This window comes from Rutilus rutilus (genome assembly GCF_951802725.1).
Source record: "Rutilus rutilus genome assembly, chromosome: 19".
Classification (NCBI taxonomy): Eukaryota; Metazoa; Chordata; class Actinopteri; order Cypriniformes; family Leuciscidae; genus Rutilus; species Rutilus rutilus.
This window is the reverse complement of record NC_140232.1, coordinates 26,113,317-26,132,554: the sequence shown is the minus strand read 5'-3', so window position 1 is coordinate 26,132,554 and position 19,238 is coordinate 26,113,317. Positions and strand designations below refer to the sequence as shown.

Here is a 19,238-nt window from a genome sequence, read left to right as displayed (position 1 = left end):
GGTGTGACCATTCATCCAGTCACATCTCAGGGAGTACGTCTCCACTTACTCTACTAAAGTCAAATAAAATTACATTCACAACCAAAACATTTTTTTGTTGACTTGATTTTGTCCATTTTTTATGTGGCTGAAACAAAATAGCTATTTACTAAATATTTTGACGAAACAGATATTTATTCATATTATTCAATATATTTCTTTTTAAATAACACATACAATGAATTGCTCACAATAAGACCAGTAACAGTGACACCTGATGTGGTGGACTGGACTGTCAAATCTGTAAAAAAAAAAAAAAAAATTAAATAAAAGAATTGTGAATCTGAAACCTTAATTCACTTCGACAAATTTAAAATAGCTAAACCAAATCCCATTAATGTGTATTTAAGTAAATCAGAAATAAGCAACAGATCATGCTCCTGTACTTTACAGGAAAACGTGCTGTTTTACCATTCAATTTAATTCACATGGTAGAAAATTGTCATTCAGTCAGAACTCTGATTGGTCCTGCACCCCACCAGCATCTGTCACATAAATCAATTTAAGTAATTATGAATTTGAAAATAAAAAGTTATTTGCTAACCACAATGTGCAATCATTGGAAAACCGCAACATGATTCATGTGGGCCACCGACTAGTGTGCCATTGTTGGTGCTTGACAGCAGAGTCTCCAGCGAGAAAAAGCACGGGGGAAGGGTGCTGTTGAACCGAGACAGACATTCTTTTGTTACCTGTTCAGCAAAACCAAAATAGCCTGCGGGCTTTAAGGCTGGAACTGATATACCACGTCCCTTAATCAAAGAACAAAATGACAAGCTTTCTGTGTCACGCCTAGGCACTGCCTCTCCACTACAGCCACAGGGCTTTAACTGGCAGCCATCTTTAGCAACGGCAAACCAGGAAGTGATGAAGTTATCATATTGTTGTGTTTCTGGTGAAACAGCAAAAAATAAAACATATTAGGAAAATCTGTACAGAAAATAAAAAATAAGTCTTACGATTAGCATAGGTACTGAACTACAATTTATCAATTTATCTCTGAACTACCCAGAGAACACACATACATTTGACGAGACATTTTTTGAGGAAAATACATGCTTATGTTAGATTAACATTAACTGAATGTTTACACAACATTTGTGATTCAAAATTTACGTATGTTTTTATGTAAATATGACACTTAAAACTGCACAATGCTGTCTAGATTAATAATTTAGCAGACATCTTACAAACATATGTGTATCTACTTGTTCTGTACATTGCGTTTCTCTCTCTCTCTCTCTGCATTACGTTACATCTTAAAGGTATAGTGGAGGATTTTCTTTTTCCGGGTGGATCATCAAGACTATTGGTCCTCCTAGTTGTCAATCATTCTGGTGATATGTTTACGTAAGGCCGTCGTACGTGCTCGTCCCTAGGTAGTTTTCGCTTTCTGCGCATGCGCACTTTCAGGTGTATATGTGTGGTGAGCTACGGTTTCAGCCATTCATTGAAGCTCGCCCGTTCTCACCGGGTTTTTTCAAAATGTCTGAGGGTCGCAAGAGAAAAAGTGTCTACGAATTGTATGACAAGAAGAGAAAGGCCTCTGAAGAAAGAAACAAGACCAGAGTGTTTTTGGGAGAATATTTCACACGCTGGCGTGCGCTAAAAGCACAGGTTGGGCTTCCCATGCACTGATGCCTCAGTCGCGAAGTTTCTACTCGACAGGTAAAGTTTGGCATGCTATTTGGAGAAATCCATTTAAAATCACTGCTAGTAAAAGTTAATGTAAGCTATGATTAGCGATGCTAGCCCTGGCACAAGTCACGCACTAGGCTCGTGCATGCTCTCTCATGCACACGTTTAATAGGCGTTCCCTCTCGGGAGCAGGTAGAGTGTTGCGCATGTGCATTTTTTCAAAAAGTGGAGAGGGCGGTTCTTTTCTAAAATTCGGGAAAATCCTCCACTATACCTTTAAAGCATCAACACGTTAGCTATGCTAGGCTCGAGGCCCATTCACGCCAAGAACGATAACTATGTTAGCATCCACAACACACAATAATATTGTCTATTCGAAGCGTGCACTGCAGTTATTTCATCTGCCACTTTAAATGCTCGAGCTGTTTAAAGTCGGGTGGATTCTGATTGGCTGTCAGTGTTTCATTCAGAAAGTGATTCCAATGATATCTTTCCTCTGTGCCGTTACAGTTGCGGACTTCCCTATTCTCATTGAGTTAGACGATTATTAAAACTTTACTATAAAAAAGTTACTATCCTTGATGTGAACGGCCCTTTAGTCTGTAAAAAAACCAGGACAAAAAAAAATTAAGCATGGCTTGCGAAGACCACAGCCAAGACAATAGTCTCAGGCCTGGGCTTTGTCTTCTAGTCTCAGTCCTGTTCATGAGCTCCAGCTGATCCTTTTTAAAGATTTGAAGGACAAAAGGAGCCCAGTTGAACTTTAGGATGAGAGGTGGGACCTTGGCGTGCTCTCCATCACCCCAAAGACAAAAAAAACCCTCTCATGACCACGAGTGTCCCTCGACATTAGGTCTGCACCCTCCCTTTATTTAACATTCACCAAGACATACTCGCGCATGCACAAAAAAAGACTCTGATTTGCCTGCCAATGTAATGCAAACACGCCAAACACATCAATGGCTGAGCCGTGCTGTGTTTCAGACCGCAGCGTTGCGGTTGTTCATTTAGACGGGGTGTGAGGACAGGCCTTTGTGTGGTTAGACTGGTGTCCACACACACCAGCACACACTTGCCCTCTGCCCCAGTTGTGTGGCCTGTAATCTTGTAATTCTTGGCCTGTGGCCTGTAAAAGGTCAACTTTGAAACAAGATTACTGTGTTCTACGGTCAGGGTTTCACCTGTGTGATGTCATAGTGTAATCTACACGTCTGCTAACTCAGATGCTACTCACCATTTAGTAGACCAAAGCATAACCTCAGTCAGGAGAGATTGAAGTGAAAGAAAACAAGATGGTACAAAACTTTGAAACATTGCATGATAATCAACAAAGCTGCATTTGAAACGCTTTAATGCTTTATTTCCACATATTTTATTTACAAATATCGTGTGTGAACTGATTTTATTCATTATCCCTGCTGATTCATGATTATATAAATGCGCTTTATTAGGCCTATATCTTTTCAAAATTGTGGCATGTTTTTTGTGGGCAGGTTATGTAGGCTTGTGATTACATCATCATTTAGCTCTCGAGTCGAGGGTATGTATGCGTGCGTGTGTGTGTGTGTGTGTGTGGATGTTCTGATTCAATGATGAAGCATCTGGGTGGGTAACAGACAGATGGAGTTATGAGTGAGTAAATGTATTTACCTTTTTACGCATATTCACACTGAATTGTACGATTAATATCATCCGTGCCCTGCTGCCGGTCTGGAACTGACATCAGAACGGCAGTCACGATAGCAAACCCATCATCTGTCTCCCTCTCGCTCTCTCTCTTCTCTGTAGATGTAGCCAAGAGCCCAGACAGCAGTGTTTCACCCTACCCTGCGATTCCACTCTCAGCAAACATAACTAGAGGATTTGAGTTGCATATTTTCTAGCCGTGTACTGTAATAGTATGTCTGTCTACTCATTTCAATGTCAAATTACACATTATAAAGTAGACTCCTTCTGTGTAGGGCACGCTTCAAAGAACGGCAGTTATAGAAGTCTGACTAACCAACCCAAATTATGGTGCATCTCAAACCAGTGCCACTGGGCCCAGACGAACGCTTCATTTAGAACGGGGTGAGGAAGGATGTTGCGTGTCTATTTCTTCCTTTCAGAGGCTATGTTTACAAGGCTTTACATGCCTGTAAAAAGTCTTTCAGAACTTGTAAGGTATGAAATAAATAGAGCAAGCTAATTTCTATATTCAAAATATTTAATGCAATATACTCAAGTGACATGAGGTGTTTATGTAGGTCTACAAACACATCAACTGTACGTTACCCTTTTCCCTCAAGCCATGGCAAACAGATTTATAGATAGCTGCTATAGGGGCAGTGTGACTCCAAAAGGGGCAGCTTGACTCCAAAAATAACTCATTTTTTTCATAGTCATTCAGTTTGAGGAAGTGTCGCTGTCTCTCAATGTGTGTGTATGTCACGCTGCCTCTGTCAGACAACCATCTGTCCGATGGGAGCTGTATGGAGGCATCTGATTGGTCAGTCTGCCTGAATAGAGAGGGGTTTGATGGGAAGGGTCATGTGGTGGACTGCTCTTAAGACACACAAACACACACTGCCAGCTAAAGTGTGACTCACTCCGTCACACAAAGACAAAAGAGCTCTGCTGACATTGCAGAAAATCCCCATGTACAAAAAAAATAAAAAACATGTATTTTGCTCAGCGATCTTCAATCACAGTAGCAGTCTAAAGAACTGCTGTGAATTTCAGAGAGAAATTTCACATAGGATGCATTATATGCCCCGAGAAAAGAACTGGCCAATCAGAATCGAGTATTCCAGAGAGCTTTGTAAAATACAGCTGGAAATCCCACACAAATTGTACAAAAATTGAATTTATGATCTTAAAAAAACAACATAAAACTACTCACTTAAGTAATTTGACATATTTCAAACTGAATACTCAACAGTAAATAACATGAATTGAATAAATAACTTGAATGCATCCATCTGCATTTGATTGGATTGTGAAAAGTAGCCTTTGACATTATAGGTAAATATAAATTGTCTCCGCCCACACGGCCTTGGCTACATCAGAAGAAAACAAAAATTGTTTCAGAATCATGCACAATACAATCAAAATGTTACAGAAAATAAGTAAGGTCAAATTTTGATGTCATGAATTTTTTTTTTTCCTTTTTTTTACAAATGCAGAACAGACAGAAATCTTGCAATCTTTATGTTAAAGCACACAATGAGGCTGAGAGGCGATTCAGTTGCGCGATGAATTTTTCAAAGCCAAACTCATCCACTAATTCGTCATCATGTTTCTCTCTCTCCGTGCTTAACTGCCATTAATAATACATATCAGTGCCATGAATGAATGAATGAATACAAAAAAGTAGGAATGAATGAGGTTTTATTTGTTTAAAGAGCGCATGTTGCAGACATAAAGCCAGTCAGAACATTGGATCTAGTTCCTTTCTTTCCTACTTCATTCATTCTTTCCTTATTCGTTCATTCACTTGTACTTGTTATTCTGGTGTGACTAGGAGCCCATTCCGACAGTCTGCCTGAAATGAAACGTTCATATCTTTCATTAAATCAAACATTTACCTCACACTTTATATATTAGCACATCCAGTCTCGCATTGACAATCACAGTAACCCAGGAAACCCCCGAAACGCATCTATTTTCCCACCCCTCCTCCCTGTTAATGCCAGACACGGAAAAAGCTCCCTCCTCCATCCCACACTCTTCTGTCTGCCAGCCCCCCATCACATCTTTCTCCACCTCCCCCAGCCGTCCCTATCAGGCAGGTATATGAATGCTTTCCCAAAGGCCAGCCAATACAAACACACACACATTGACTGGGCTGACTGATGTGTGGGGGCTGGTGGAAGGAGTGTGAAAAGAGAGGATGCCCTGTGATGAACCTCTCTCTTTTATCTGTGTTTATCTCCATCTGACATTAATGAGATTTTAGCTACTGCATCCTGGGGGAGGGGGTGGACAGACTAGGAGGCTTAGCAGCGTGTGTCTAAGAGGGTGTGATATAATGTCACAACAGAGCTTAAGCTATGACGAGGGGAAATTATGTAAGAGGGTATAATTTTCCAAAATGTCTTCTTTTCGATTGCAATATAACTGAAATCGCAACGTTTCTGAGTTCACTAAGAATCTCTGTAACTGTGTAGGAAGTAAGGGCATCAGGTTAGCTCTCTTGAGTTACAATGCTTTGAGCTCCAAAAGCTAGTGAGCTGCCTACTATGCAGCATACTTACTACATTAGAGCTTCACTACTGACTTAAAATGATATATATAATATAGCCCTCATTGTACTGATACTTAAGTTTCAATATTAAAGGATTTATATTTATAATCAATATTTCTCTCACTCTTAATTTAGCCAAAATAAGGTAACTAAGGAGGCAGCATTATTATTTTAATGTGGGATTTATTTAAATTATTAATTATTATTATTATTATTATTATTATGCTACCACATATACACAGCATATTTCATTTGATGTGAATTAAAATGAGGCTGTTTGGCGTGAAGAAGTTCTAGTCTCTTCACTGTGTAATACTATCATGTAAATGGATATCAATCGTTCAAATGACAAAACATTGGAGATTTGCCTATAAAACATTTCCAGTGGAAAACAATTAGGGATGCACCAATATGAAAATTTTGGCCGATAACCAATAATTCTTTATATTTGAAAGCTGATGACCAATATTATTGGCCGATAAATTTCATTTTTGAGAGCATGATAACAAAAACAAAAGTCTCACCATTAAAACCATGTCCCAAGCACACACTTATAATGTTCTCATCACCATTTTATGTAGCCTATATGACAGACTTGTGCTGTGCATGTTGCACTTAACTGTATTTTCCTTTTTTTTTAAAGTTATTCCAATCATTTTTAAAGCAATTCAAACCCATCATGGCAAACAGTGTGCATCTGAAGTGTCTCAGCTGAAGGAAATAATCCATTATTTATCAGCTTTAATATATTGGCGAAATTTTCTTATTGGGCCGATTACGACAACATTAAAAATGAACATATATCGGCCAATCCAGATATGGTGGCCGATATATCGTGCATCCCTAAAAAACGGTTGTGATATTGCATATTGAACAAACTGTATTTCCATCCCTCACAGCCTCGCTTTTGCTTGCATCAAATTAAATAGGGCACCTAGTGTGAAGGAAGTCTATTTCTCAAGTATATTTGATCTCTCAAGCATATTTTAAAGTCATTGATGGCAACAACAAAAAAACAGAGAAAGACTTACTCCCTGCTGAGGTTGCTAAATAACGATGAACAGCAAAGCAGAATAAGTGCCATTTTGATTTGAAAACTCAGCTCGAGAGGTGAAAAACTGATCAAATTAGCAAGGATGTGGCTAATAAGCCAAGCATGAATGTTCACACATGAATTGAACTGTTAGTGTAAAAAAAAAAAAAACACTAATGAATTGACTTGCATTTGCATTAAAGAGCCACAAAAGCAATTAGGGTTTGAATTGTTCCAGGGAGATGTTCGTGTCTTATCTCTAAAACAAAGCCACATATTTTCTCTCTTTGCCCAGTTAATCACAGTTATGATCCATCAGTTCGGGCTTGTCAGTGACGGACTGTTTGAAAAATCTTAATTAGCACCTAAAGGAGACTCGTTAGAACACTCAGCTGCTGCTCACTCCTGAAAAAAAACCCTGTCGAATTTAATAACCACCCAGGACTACACATGAGGGATTTTTTTTTTTTTTTCAACCAGGATCAGTGGGAACTAAGAATGAGCTTTGTTATGAAAGCAAGAGATTACCGTGCTTTTTTCACAGAGTTTCATAGTTTGTAAAACTGTTCGGGTTTCTCGTCTGGCACTCTTGCGCAACAATAAAAATGACCCTTGCGGATATCCAAACAAAAGCCTGTTCATATCAGTAACCGACTGAACCACACAGGGTCCGTTTCTCTGCCTCGCAGGTCTTTGACCTCACGAGTCCAAGTTCTGGAACATACTGAGGAAGACTTTGACCAGTGAGGTCTCAGAACAGCCGTTCGACTCGGTCCTCAGACGGATCCTCCGGTTTATATCGTCGGGGCAGCTGCAGGACTATCCGTAGCCTACCCGTGAAGCCCCTCGCATTCTGAAGGGGAGGCAGAGAAATGCGCAAATGCAGCTTTTCGCGATGCAGCCATTGATATGCATACCAGGGGCCAGCTGCTGCTGAGTAGAGTTGAGCCATCCGCTGTGTGTGTGTGTGTGTGCGCAGCTTAAGAGCGATATGCCTGGCGAATGAGACGGGACATACCTAATATCCCCTTAGGGAACTGGCTTCCTCTCCCAAAGCTCTTGCACCCTCTCAGTTCTCCACCAGATATCCCAGAATTCTCTGAGGCGATGGGGTGGTGGTAGAGAGGGGTTTGGAAAGATGCCACGCTCGCTCTCTCTATCTCTCTCTCTCTCTCTCCAAAATAAAAATCACTAGTCAGCCGAACCGAACGCGGAGGACGGAAGAGAGAAAATGAACACGCAAGGTGTTCATCAAAAGCATTTTCAAGGGCGTGATTTGGAGAAAATTACGTAGCTTTGTTTCCAAAGAGCGAACAATTAAGCGAGAAAACTGCTTCAAAGGCTGAGAGCGGTTAAATGCTTTAATGACTAGATGATTAGAGAGGTTTACTGCCCACTTCCAGCACCTGGGGGGAATTAAAGATCGAGAGAAAGGGAAAAAAACACTTGATTGTAGAGGAGACGAGAAGTCAGCAGGAGAAGGGTTCTGATATACCGAGCAGGTGTGTGTGTTTGTGTGTGTGTGTGTGCGCCGGCAGACACGGAGCGAATGCGAATACGAGAGTGAGAGGGCACGCTTCATTCATGCCCATTCATACACACGTTTGCATAATCAGTCTCTCGCTGCACTTCGGGAGTGGCTGTCCTGGAATGCGGCTGTCGCAACTCTCCCTTCCCGTCACTGAGCTGTGGTTTTCCTGCACTGGCGGCAAGAACACGCCGTCTGCCAAAACTCGAAATAACCCCTGATAAAAACGCCTCCACATTTAACAGGAAACTCAGAGGGGGAAATCAAATGCATGACTACGTGGGAAATGCTCATGATATGGGCTTTCTTGTGCTTACTGCTCTGAAAAATTAAAATGCCAACTATTTCATCAAGTAGCCTATAGGCGAAATCTGATCATGTAAAATGTGCAGTGAAAAAACTTTATTATAACAGGGCTGTTATAAACATTCATTTAGTTTTCATCCGTTTTCACAAATTTGCATTTTTGCAGTTCACATGGAGACAATAACAGTATTGTTGTCAAAAACTTGTAGGCCTTTGAAACCCGTTTTCAAAAGTTTGCGTTTTCAGGCCCCCAAACCGCAGTCGTCGTGTAAATGAACGGCTAAATCGCATGAACGTTTTTAGTGTGTCGTGTAAACGGCCCCTCAAGCTATTTGTCCGTAATCCACCTAATCATTCATCGCCACTCCTGACAATTACGTCCAGACATTTTTATCAGTATAAAGTAATCATGATAGCTCATGAAGCCAACTCAACACCTGGACTTACACTTTGAACCTGTACAGTTCAGCAAACTCAAACCTTGTTTACCAAGCTGCCAAACTCTTTTGAACCCTTTGAACAAGATCTCAGACAAGCGTAACACACTTTTCTTCACCACAGAGTATTAAAAGATGATGTGTTTGGACCTGAGACAGCTTTACAGAACATAATGGCTAGGTACATTTTACGCTTAATTATTGAGTGTGTGTCTGAGCGAGGGACACAGAACATCCTGTCTTTCTGTGTCTTCCGGCTGCTGACTGAAAGCACCAGACAGACACGCACTCACACTTATATATACACACACATGTATATGTCGAGGGAGGTTGAGCAACTACACAGTCTGTGACCTTCCCTCAGCAAGCAGCAGAGAAAAAGGAAGTTCCTTCACCCCACCCAGAGACAGAGAGAGTGAGAGAGAGAGACTGCCAGACTACTCTTCACAGATGAGGAACAGTAAGATCTGTAAATAACTCAGCAGAAAACAAAATAGCTCTGTCACAATCGCACAGACAGCAACAGAAACACAGTATACAAACATACAGACTGTTACACATCTACATTACTCGCAAGTGGAATGCTTGTTACGCAAGGTTGCAAACACATAAATTAATATAAATGTGCACATATAACCGTTTTCAACATTGATAATATGAAGAAATGTTTCTTCAGTATATTAGAATGATTTCTGACGGATCATGTGACACTGAAGACTGGAGTAATGATGATGAAAATTGCCATCACAGGAATAAATTACATTTTAAAATATATTCAAATAGACCACGATTATTTTAAATAGTACACACAATATTACTGTATTTTTGATCAAATAAAGACAACCATGGTTAGCTTAAGAGACTTTTCAATCATCATTTGAAATCGAGCTTATAGCTCAAAGCATTTGCATCAAGCACGTTTCAAGCCTCAGTCTTATTCTACAAACATCTGAGTGGCAAATGAAATTGTGTGGAAGCCATTATGAAGTCATCAATATCAAATCGCAGACTCTTCCTGGCAAAGGAGTGACCAGGCGGTCGGGCATATGTAAAAATACACCGAATCTCCCTCTCTCTAGATGGATATAATGATATATTCCACTTCCGTTTCCAGACGGTTTGAGAGTGTTCCCTCTTGTGTGTGGTGAGAGGAAGGAAAGCTCTTGAGATGAATAAAAGCCTGCTGTGGGGGGTCTGATAATGTGATAATGCAGAGAGCTCCGGGACATTTTGGGCTCATTCGAGACCGAGGGAAACAGCTCGATGTTAACGAGGCAACGTCATTCACCGTAAGGGACAATTCAATCTGCAAAGCACTTATGACACACATCGTCCGTGCAAAAAGAGACAGAAAACGGCAAATGTGTGTAAACACGCTGGAGAGCAGGCCTCAGTTTACATTCTCTCGCTCTATTCATACAGGGAAAGTAAGCTGGAGGTGGTGGAGGGCTGATCAGAGAGAGATGGGAGGGAGGAGATGTTGGTGAATGCACTTCTTTGTTGGTTCATACTCCGTTTCCACCACAATACTCCAATCCCTGCATCATCAGCTCCATTCAAGGGAAACAGTTCATGCAAATGACCAGGCCTGCCATTCATTGAGTGTTTGTGTGTGTGTGTGTGTGTGTGTGTGTATTGGAGGGGGGGGCACATTACTAAAAAACTTTTCCTCTAATCCTCTACCTCACATACAGGACCGTGTCTGCAGCAAGAGTCAACCATTAGAGCCCCAGGGTTAAGATGAGCCGCCACACATGCAAGTAATCCGAGACTGGAGACAATCCAAAGCAGATAAACATAAAACAATCAGCCCGAGACTGCTTTATCGCATTATTCCTTCCAAAAATACCCAGAAATGAACTTTACGATGCATATTTAAGCAGCAAACTTGGTTGGAGTGCAGCTCAGAAAGCATGTTTTTTTTTTCCCTCAGCAGCCCCGTGATTAAACCCTCAATGGCCTGATCATTAAAAACACATCCACTGTCAAGTACCTGTGATGGCTAAACGGCCCATTTCAGAATTACCATAACATGACGCCATTGCCGTGGGACATGTGGAAGTCATGCTGAGCTCGAGAGAGACAGATGGAGGAATGAGATGATAAAAAACAAGCACTAGACAGAGAGAGAGAGATGAAGACTACAAGCGCTCTAGCCTTTAATGGCTCTAAATGATTGTTTGTTTACGCAGTCAGCACCGTATCTACAGTAAAGGTTAACGGGACAGAGGTTGTGACACTGAGGGTTAGTTACTGGTCAATTAAATTCAGCAAAGCCCAAAAAGCAACCAAGAAATGCTCTCTGTGAGAGATTGCATTTTTTGCATCGGTCTGCTCAAGTTAAATATTTCATGCCATTAAATTTAGGCCACTGCGACGGCTATTCTATCTTGACGTCCGCCCACAGATTCCACATCTCACCCCCCTCCCGGATATCAGGTTGTAACATTTGGACTGGGAAACCAATATCATGATAGTCTCTGGAGTCTGGAGACTGGGTCACCAAAGAACTGACACTCTTGGCCCCTTTCCAAGCACTCATCTAAGGAGGGAAGCTGACACTACTTGGAATATGCCAATGCAAAACTTAAGACATACAAATTTCACCCTGGTGGTGTGGCTTAGCGGTTAAAACATCTAGTCTGCCAACTTTAAGATTGTTGCTTTGAATACCAGCAGAGGTGATTCATGAACATCGCCACAGTGCCCCATCACACTTAACCTCAGGTTGTGCCAAGAGGAATGTCCCTATAAGAAGTGCACTGTACATCTGCCAAATAACTACTTACTGTTGAGTCTGAAGTTTGTGTCACCAAAGAACTGACACTATTGGCCTTTCTCCAAGCATTCATCTAAAGACGACCCATTCCAACAACATCTAATTTTTTTATATTTCTAATATTTATTTTTGAATTACTAACAAATAATCCAAAAGTGACAAAAAGTTTCAATTTCATTAATTACATCACTAGTTTCAATTGGTTTTACATGCAAGATGCAATGACTAGTCAGAATGACTATAGTAGTTCTATAATGACTATAGTTTTATAGTTCAATATAAGTTCAATATAATTGCAAGTAAGATAAAAAATATTGATAGTAGCAACTTGGGATACAATAGTGTCTAATAAAGTAGTATGATCCAATTAGTTCTAGGAAAACTGTAACAGATAGCTACTAGTAGCCAGACTATTTCTAGTAAGCCACATTGAATATTAATACATATTATATAGTTACTAAAACTGAAATAGGTGGAAAACATACTAGTTGGAAGTGAACAGTTGATGTCTGAAGCACTGAAACAAACATTTGGGTTACACTTTATTTTAAGGTGTCTTTGTTTCACTGTAATTATACATTTAAATATTATGTACTTACTATAGGGTTAGGTTTAGGGTTAGATGCATGTAATTATGCACAATTTATAGTTATTACTATAGTAACTACATGTAACAATGACACTGTGAAATAAAGTCTTACCAATATTTGCCTCTACCAAGATAAGTAGCAGCAAAGGAATAAGTAGTTTGCAATGAATTACTTGATACCTGGGACTAATTTAATAGACACCACTAGTCACTATCTACTGGAATAAATATCTAATGAAGTTATTCGTGAAATTGGAAAAGATGGTAGTCTCAATTGGCTTACATTTGTCTAGGCACTAGTTAGTTTAAAAGGATGAAACGTCTTGTCATGAACGTCTGACACATGCAGTCCACTACAACAAAACTTAATCAGTTCTCCCTGCACTAGAGCATGGAGGGATGCAGCGCAAAATGCAACAAACTGGCTCACCCGTGATGCTTTCCGCTTGTATTTATTGGCGAAGTCAAATTTCTCCTTAATGTCATCCAGGAGCTGCTCCAGACGCGCTTTCTCCTCTTTCCCCGTGTAATCCGGGCTCAGGAGCACATACGCCCTCCAATTTGCCGAGTCAAAGCCCCAATGGCAAGTCCTGTTCTCCAGCGATTTGTGACTGTGCACCACGAATTTCTGGGTCGGGTACATGAGCCTGCAGTCCATGCACTGTATGCAGGGCGCGTTGGGATTCGTGTAGAGCTCCGGGACCAGAAGACCCTTACACTTCCCGAAGCACTCGTGATAGATCTTGAAGCTCTTTTCGGTGAGTTCCAGCTCGATGGAGCCGTAAAGCTCCTTCTTGGAGTGCGGCGGGTACGTGCCCCCGTAGATGAGCGCGTTACACAGGCGCTCCGAGTCCGTCTTGGTGATGAGCCCGCAGGACGGCGCGGAGAACGGCAGGATCCCCATCACCTTCAGGATCTCCAGCTGGTCGGCGGTACAACGCGAGCAGTAAATGTGCAGGTCGTCGCACACCGAGTTGATCTGCTGGAGCGAGAAATCCCGCAGCACTGTGTTGAGGATCTGCGGCAGGCACAGGCGCTTCTCGCCGCCCACCACGAAGCACGAGATGGTCTCGCTCTCCAGGACCGTCTCGCACCTCTCCGTGGAGCGGTCGGACGGGATGAAGAGCGGCCCGGGCATCACCGGAGGAGGCTGCATAGGGGGGAGATGCAGCACGGGCTCCGGGACATCTTTGCCATCCTTTTTGAAGAGCAGATCGTGTTGCCATCTGGCCGAGAAAGCGGCCGGTCCTCCGAGAGAGCTCATGGAGCTCAGGTGAAACTGTTTGAGAGTTTGTTGCAGTCCCGGGTGAGGCTGGAAACTCTGTCGCGTTATTGTTTCCATGTTTCGCGCACCGCGTTGTCGTTGAAACCGAGCGTCTGACGAGAAATACGACTCAAAGGTCCTGGTACCGCGTCTCTAAATCCAAGTCTGTGAAAACAAGCACAAGAGGGCCGATAGGGCTTCATGAAATCCCCACTCAGACGAAGGTTACCACCGGCGTGTCTTCCCCTGCAGCGGGCTCTCTCCTGTCCATATCAACAGACAGACGCGTACAGAAAACTCAAGTGTAACACAAGCAAAAGCGCGCAAGTTGTAGAAAAACTATCCCACGGGGGAGCCGAACTTGTCCCACGTCAAATTCAGGAGTCAAATACACAATCCACGAACTTTAAATCCGTATTTTCCCCTGCGAGTAGAGATCGCTGCAGCCGGACACGGCGCGTCGCCTCCGCTCCTCTGCCCCTGCAGTTCAGTGTGACTGAGTCAGTGAGCACAGCCTCTCTCTCTCTCTCTCTCTCTCTCTCTCTCTCTCTCTCTTTCTCTCTCTCTCCCTCTCTCTCTCTCTCCCTCTCTCAGTGTTTGTGTGTGTCTGGCTCAGTCATTGAATCCCAGCCAAGAATGTGACTGACTCCGCAGGCTGTGGCTCTTCCAAGAACCAGCCTTCACTCCCCACTGCTGTAGAGACAGTCACTGACTGTACATGTAATATCTATTTATAATAGAAATATTTATTATTATTACTATTTATATTTATAAATACTTAAACGTTTTTACTGTTTTATTATTATCTTATTTTTGTTGATTTATTGCCTTATTTTTTATTTAGTTATTATAAATCTAATTCATTATATCCAATTAATTATACTGTTAATGATTAAATATTAGGCTATTTCTTAAATATATATGACAGCTTCGTTTGTCACCATTTACAATATTGGTAAAGTGTAAACAGTACTTAAAATATTAAAATAGACATGAAAAATAAATAGGGTTAAGTAAATAAAGAAAAATATGAAATGAAGGGAATAATAAAAGAAAATGATTTTTTTATATTTATTAAATTAGCCTACTGGTGTGCCACATTTGTTCTATTGTTAGTGTACTTTTTAATTTTTGCACTTTGTAGGCTACTCGAATAACATAACGCAAATGTAGGCCTATATGTTTTTCCATAAACATTAAATTGTAAATTAAGATTCATCATTGTGGTATGTGAGCATCTTTGTTTCCATCAGTCATTTCTGTTATTTCAAATGTAGGCATTTCATTAGAAAAAAAAATGAGTTTGAGTAAATTTTTCTTTTACAAAATTCAAAGGTGTTTGAAAGCAATGTATCTGTCATGGGTTCTGGACTCATTCATCTTTACTTTCACTTTCATGGACTTTCAGTTAGTTTTCATTCATCACATGTGTTCTTTTGTTTGATTTTCCCGCCACTCATCAGTAACCATGGACACTAATAATCATCACAGCTGCTCATCATTCAGTTCATCACCATCATGTATTTAAGTTCCTCCCTGTTGTCGGTTGATGTTTGCGTGTTAACCTTTGTTTCATTATTATGATTATTTTTATACATTTAATGTTACACGATTACAGCCTGGATACCAGTATTGAAATGTAAAAGTAATCACATAAAATTCATGCAGGCTCTGTAACACGTTCTGTCAGTTCCTGAGTTTATTGTTGGCTATTATTAAATCACTTCGTATTGGATCATGTGTACCTTCGTCTTCCTCCTGTGACAGTATCATTGCAGGTTGTCACTGTGGCACCACTTTTAAATTAAGGCTGCAATTAAACCTCAAACAGTTAGTAAAACTGCACATTTGTACACTGAACATTGTAAATGAACGTCTCGGGCAGGAGGTAATAAGAGCTTCTTTTTTTTTTTTTTTGCGGGCAGGCAAGCATCAGTGGGTTGATGGGTGGAGTCTGAAACAGACGCTCTAATTTAGACTGACTGCGGTCTGAGTTTGTAAGCTTTGGTTTTCCTGAGACTTCTAGACTGAGATGAGCACAGCTTACTAAACTGGAGAAGTACTACATGACTAACAAACAAACATTTGTATGACATGACAAATTCATTTGAATATTTTGCCATTAATATCAAACAATCAGGTCAAGCACATCAAGCAATAATAATATAACCCCTTGCATCATCATTCTCCTCATAATCATCATGTTTATATTGTAAATGGAGGTTCAGTATAACATCACAGATTTATACACACAGACATCCAGCACTTCCTTTCTAATGCTGTGACCTATTTAAATTCATATCTTGCTGTTTAAATGCGTATATGTATGGATGTTATGTCTGTCTGTAGATGGGACTCATTTCATTCACATTTCCTATAACACTACAGTGCTGTACATATGCCAGTGATTTATTAATAATTCTCTTTAGATGGAGTCCAACAGAGGTCAATGTAATTTGTTGCAGTAGCTCCCTCTAGCTCCAAGGTGATGTTACTGCAGGTGGAATACAATGGGACAAATGGCCTTGATGCATTGAATCAATTCACCAAACTGCCAACCATTTGTAGAAGGAATGCAAAATTAGGGGGAAAAATTGAATCTGTGAAATATAAGATATTAATGCACAGATCATATACATTTAAAATAGTAAAATAATGTAAAATGGAGAAACAGAATTGTATCTTGCATGTCTTGCTAAGAAAACATCTAGTTTCAATTTAAATAATTGAATAATGTATAAATCCCCTTTATCTGTATTGACTATATGAGGATATCGTGCTACCAGTTCTTCATTCGGATAGCTTTAGTTTTTCCACGAAAGTCTATATGTGAACTGTTCTTACAGCTTCGTGATAATGTGATGAGAGAAGGGAATTCTTTTTAACAGCCTTAGATTCCTTCTTTCAGAAGTTTTATTTGGATTTGCGTCATGGATTCTGGAAAAGCCCAGCGAGTTTGACCAAAATATGATCATTAGGCCTCTGCTGTCTCTCACATTTTTGCACATATATGGAAATATATTCAAATGGGTGGTGTGAACTGAACACGAACTGCTGACCCAAACTCTTTTTGGATGCGTTTTTTTTTTTTTTTTTTTGCCTGTTTCAAATTGCCAAATATTACTCATCCATCATAATGGATGTGCAATCAAAAAATGAATAACAATAAACAAACTTTTTTTCATCCCATTAAGGCTACTCGCATTAGACGTTTTAGTATTTCTGTCCTTGAATAAAATTCCTTTGTTGGCTACCAACACTAAATAGACTAGTTAGAGTCATAAGCACACAAGCTTTATTTAGACAGCTGTAAAAGCATATGAATAGAAAAAAAAAGAAATCCATTTCGTGACTATAACAACAGGTTTGTAATAAGCCAGACCCCTAAAACGCAAATGCATTGGGATTGGCTGTCTTTTGTGTGGGCGTCGTGACATGTCCGCAATAATTACATTGCAGAAGAGTCAATTACCTATTTAAATTTATGCAGTGACAATTTAAATGGCAGACGCATTACGGATATTTGTTTTTTTTATGTGTGAAAATCAATGAATCAGACTTGCTAATTCATTTATTTAATCTATTTACTTTTTTTCTCTCAAAAAGGTGGACAAAAATGGAACAAAGAGGTGTGAATAATAATATTTGATCAGGTGGGTTGCCATTAAAAGGTTATGAACTGCACGGTTTAAGAGAGATTTGGTGTGTGTGTGGTTGATGTTGACAGCCAGTTTTCTCTGCACCACCACCCTCTTAACAAACAGGATCAACGTATATCTGGTAGGCTCAGATAAGGAGAGACTAAAGATAAGTGATGCATTACTGCTATTTATTCATCTTTTAAGACGGAGAATTATATGCAGTGATACATCCTGATGTTTTGTAAACACACGGATTAGTGGTGGGCATAAAGTCTCTTTTTCTCAGCACAGCCAGTGCAACCTGTGCCAGCTGTCTGACAAGTGGAACCCGTCAGAGCCGTGACCTTTCTGAGAAAGGGCAGACCTGCAGCTTAATCATTCTGGTGAGAGGCCGTGCCCACATCTCTCCCTGAGGAGACGCCACTCCTCCGGTTACATACTGGCAGCTTGGCAGGCGCAGAGCTGTGGTAACAGATACTGGCTGAGAAGATTTCTGTCAGACTCATTTTGTAAACAGTGTCTTAAAGGTGATGTCAGTAGTTTTGGTAAAAGTTACAAAATACTTCCTACCAACTTAGCTTAATATGCAACTTTAGGTAAGCCAATTGCAGGTTGATTTCCCCTTAAAGTCACCTTGAAATAAAAATAAAAAACGTATGGAATATTGCAGTATTTGATATAAATGAATCTTTAACCAAAATAACTTCCCTCTTAAAAGGATAATTCCGGTATTTAGCACTTTGAGTCTCTTTTCTGGTTTGTTATGGATGAACTAGAGTGGTGGACACAGACATTTTGACGATGTGTCCTGTCTCGACTTTTTGACTCGTTTAGAATCGCCTTTGACCGCTTCAGAGTGGCTGGCTACTATGGGCATGCACAAACATGTCCTTAAAACAACCCTTAACGTTCGTTTTCAAAACTGTGCAACTCACCGAGTGGTTAGTGGTGTTCGTTGATGTTCCAAAACAAGTAGCGTAGCGAAATACAGTTTCTGTCGTGTTTTATTTGGCATTTTGTAAAATCCCATTGATTTCTGTTGGAGGACTCATTGCTCGTTGATATTACTGCGCTACCAGTAACGGAAAAAACGCTGCAGACTCAAATATCGAGCGAGACTCAAAAAGTCGAGACAGGATCCCATCGTCAAAATTTCTGTGTCCACCACTCTAGTTCATCCAAAACAAACCAGAAAAGAGACTCAAAGTGCTAAATACCAGAATTATCCTTTAAGGTGCTTGCACACAATTCCGAAATTTTCGTATGCGTCATTGGCTCTGTCAAAACAAAACAAAATTGTCAAAACACCTCTCAAAATGCTTGCTATGGATGCAAAACACGTAGAAAATAAAACCCGATACTTTTTTTATTTTTTTTATGATGGACAAAATTTTCAGAGGCAGCGTGTAAACATGATTGCTGCAACCAGGCCTACTGCAAACACTGCAACTTGAGGTCGTATTTATTTTTTAACGTGCGAAAATTTCAGACTAGAATTTCGGACAGTGACATCTCCGCTCTCTTTTCTGATGATGCGTTTACTGGCGCGAGGGCGGGACAACTTATCACTCACATGACATCAGAAGATTAGCAAACCACAACCATCCAATCAGTTCCCGATGGACAAAACCAAGTCCCGCCCTACATATCTTCTTGTTCGAGAAGCTGTTTGACTCAGATATACGTCACAGTAACAGGGAAGAAAAGACTTCCCTTTCATGCCAACTTAAAGGAGTCATAATGTAGAAATTTCACTTTT

At 40.4% G+C, this 19,238-nt stretch overlaps 1 protein-coding gene across 1 annotated transcript in view; it reads right to left on the bottom strand.

The window, feature by feature from the left end:
* skia (v-ski avian sarcoma viral oncogene homolog a) overlaps positions 1–14,443 on the bottom strand; it is a 63,532-nt gene extending 49,089 nt beyond the window's left edge. The window contains exon 1 of the mRNA XM_084388953.1: positions 13,005–14,443. Coding sequence (XP_084245079.1) covers positions 13,005–13,916 — 912 coding nt within the window. The 5' untranslated portion in view covers positions 13,917–14,443. The remainder of the gene's footprint in view (positions 1–13,004) is intronic.
* Between the last annotated feature and the right edge of the window lie 4,795 nt (positions 14,444–19,238).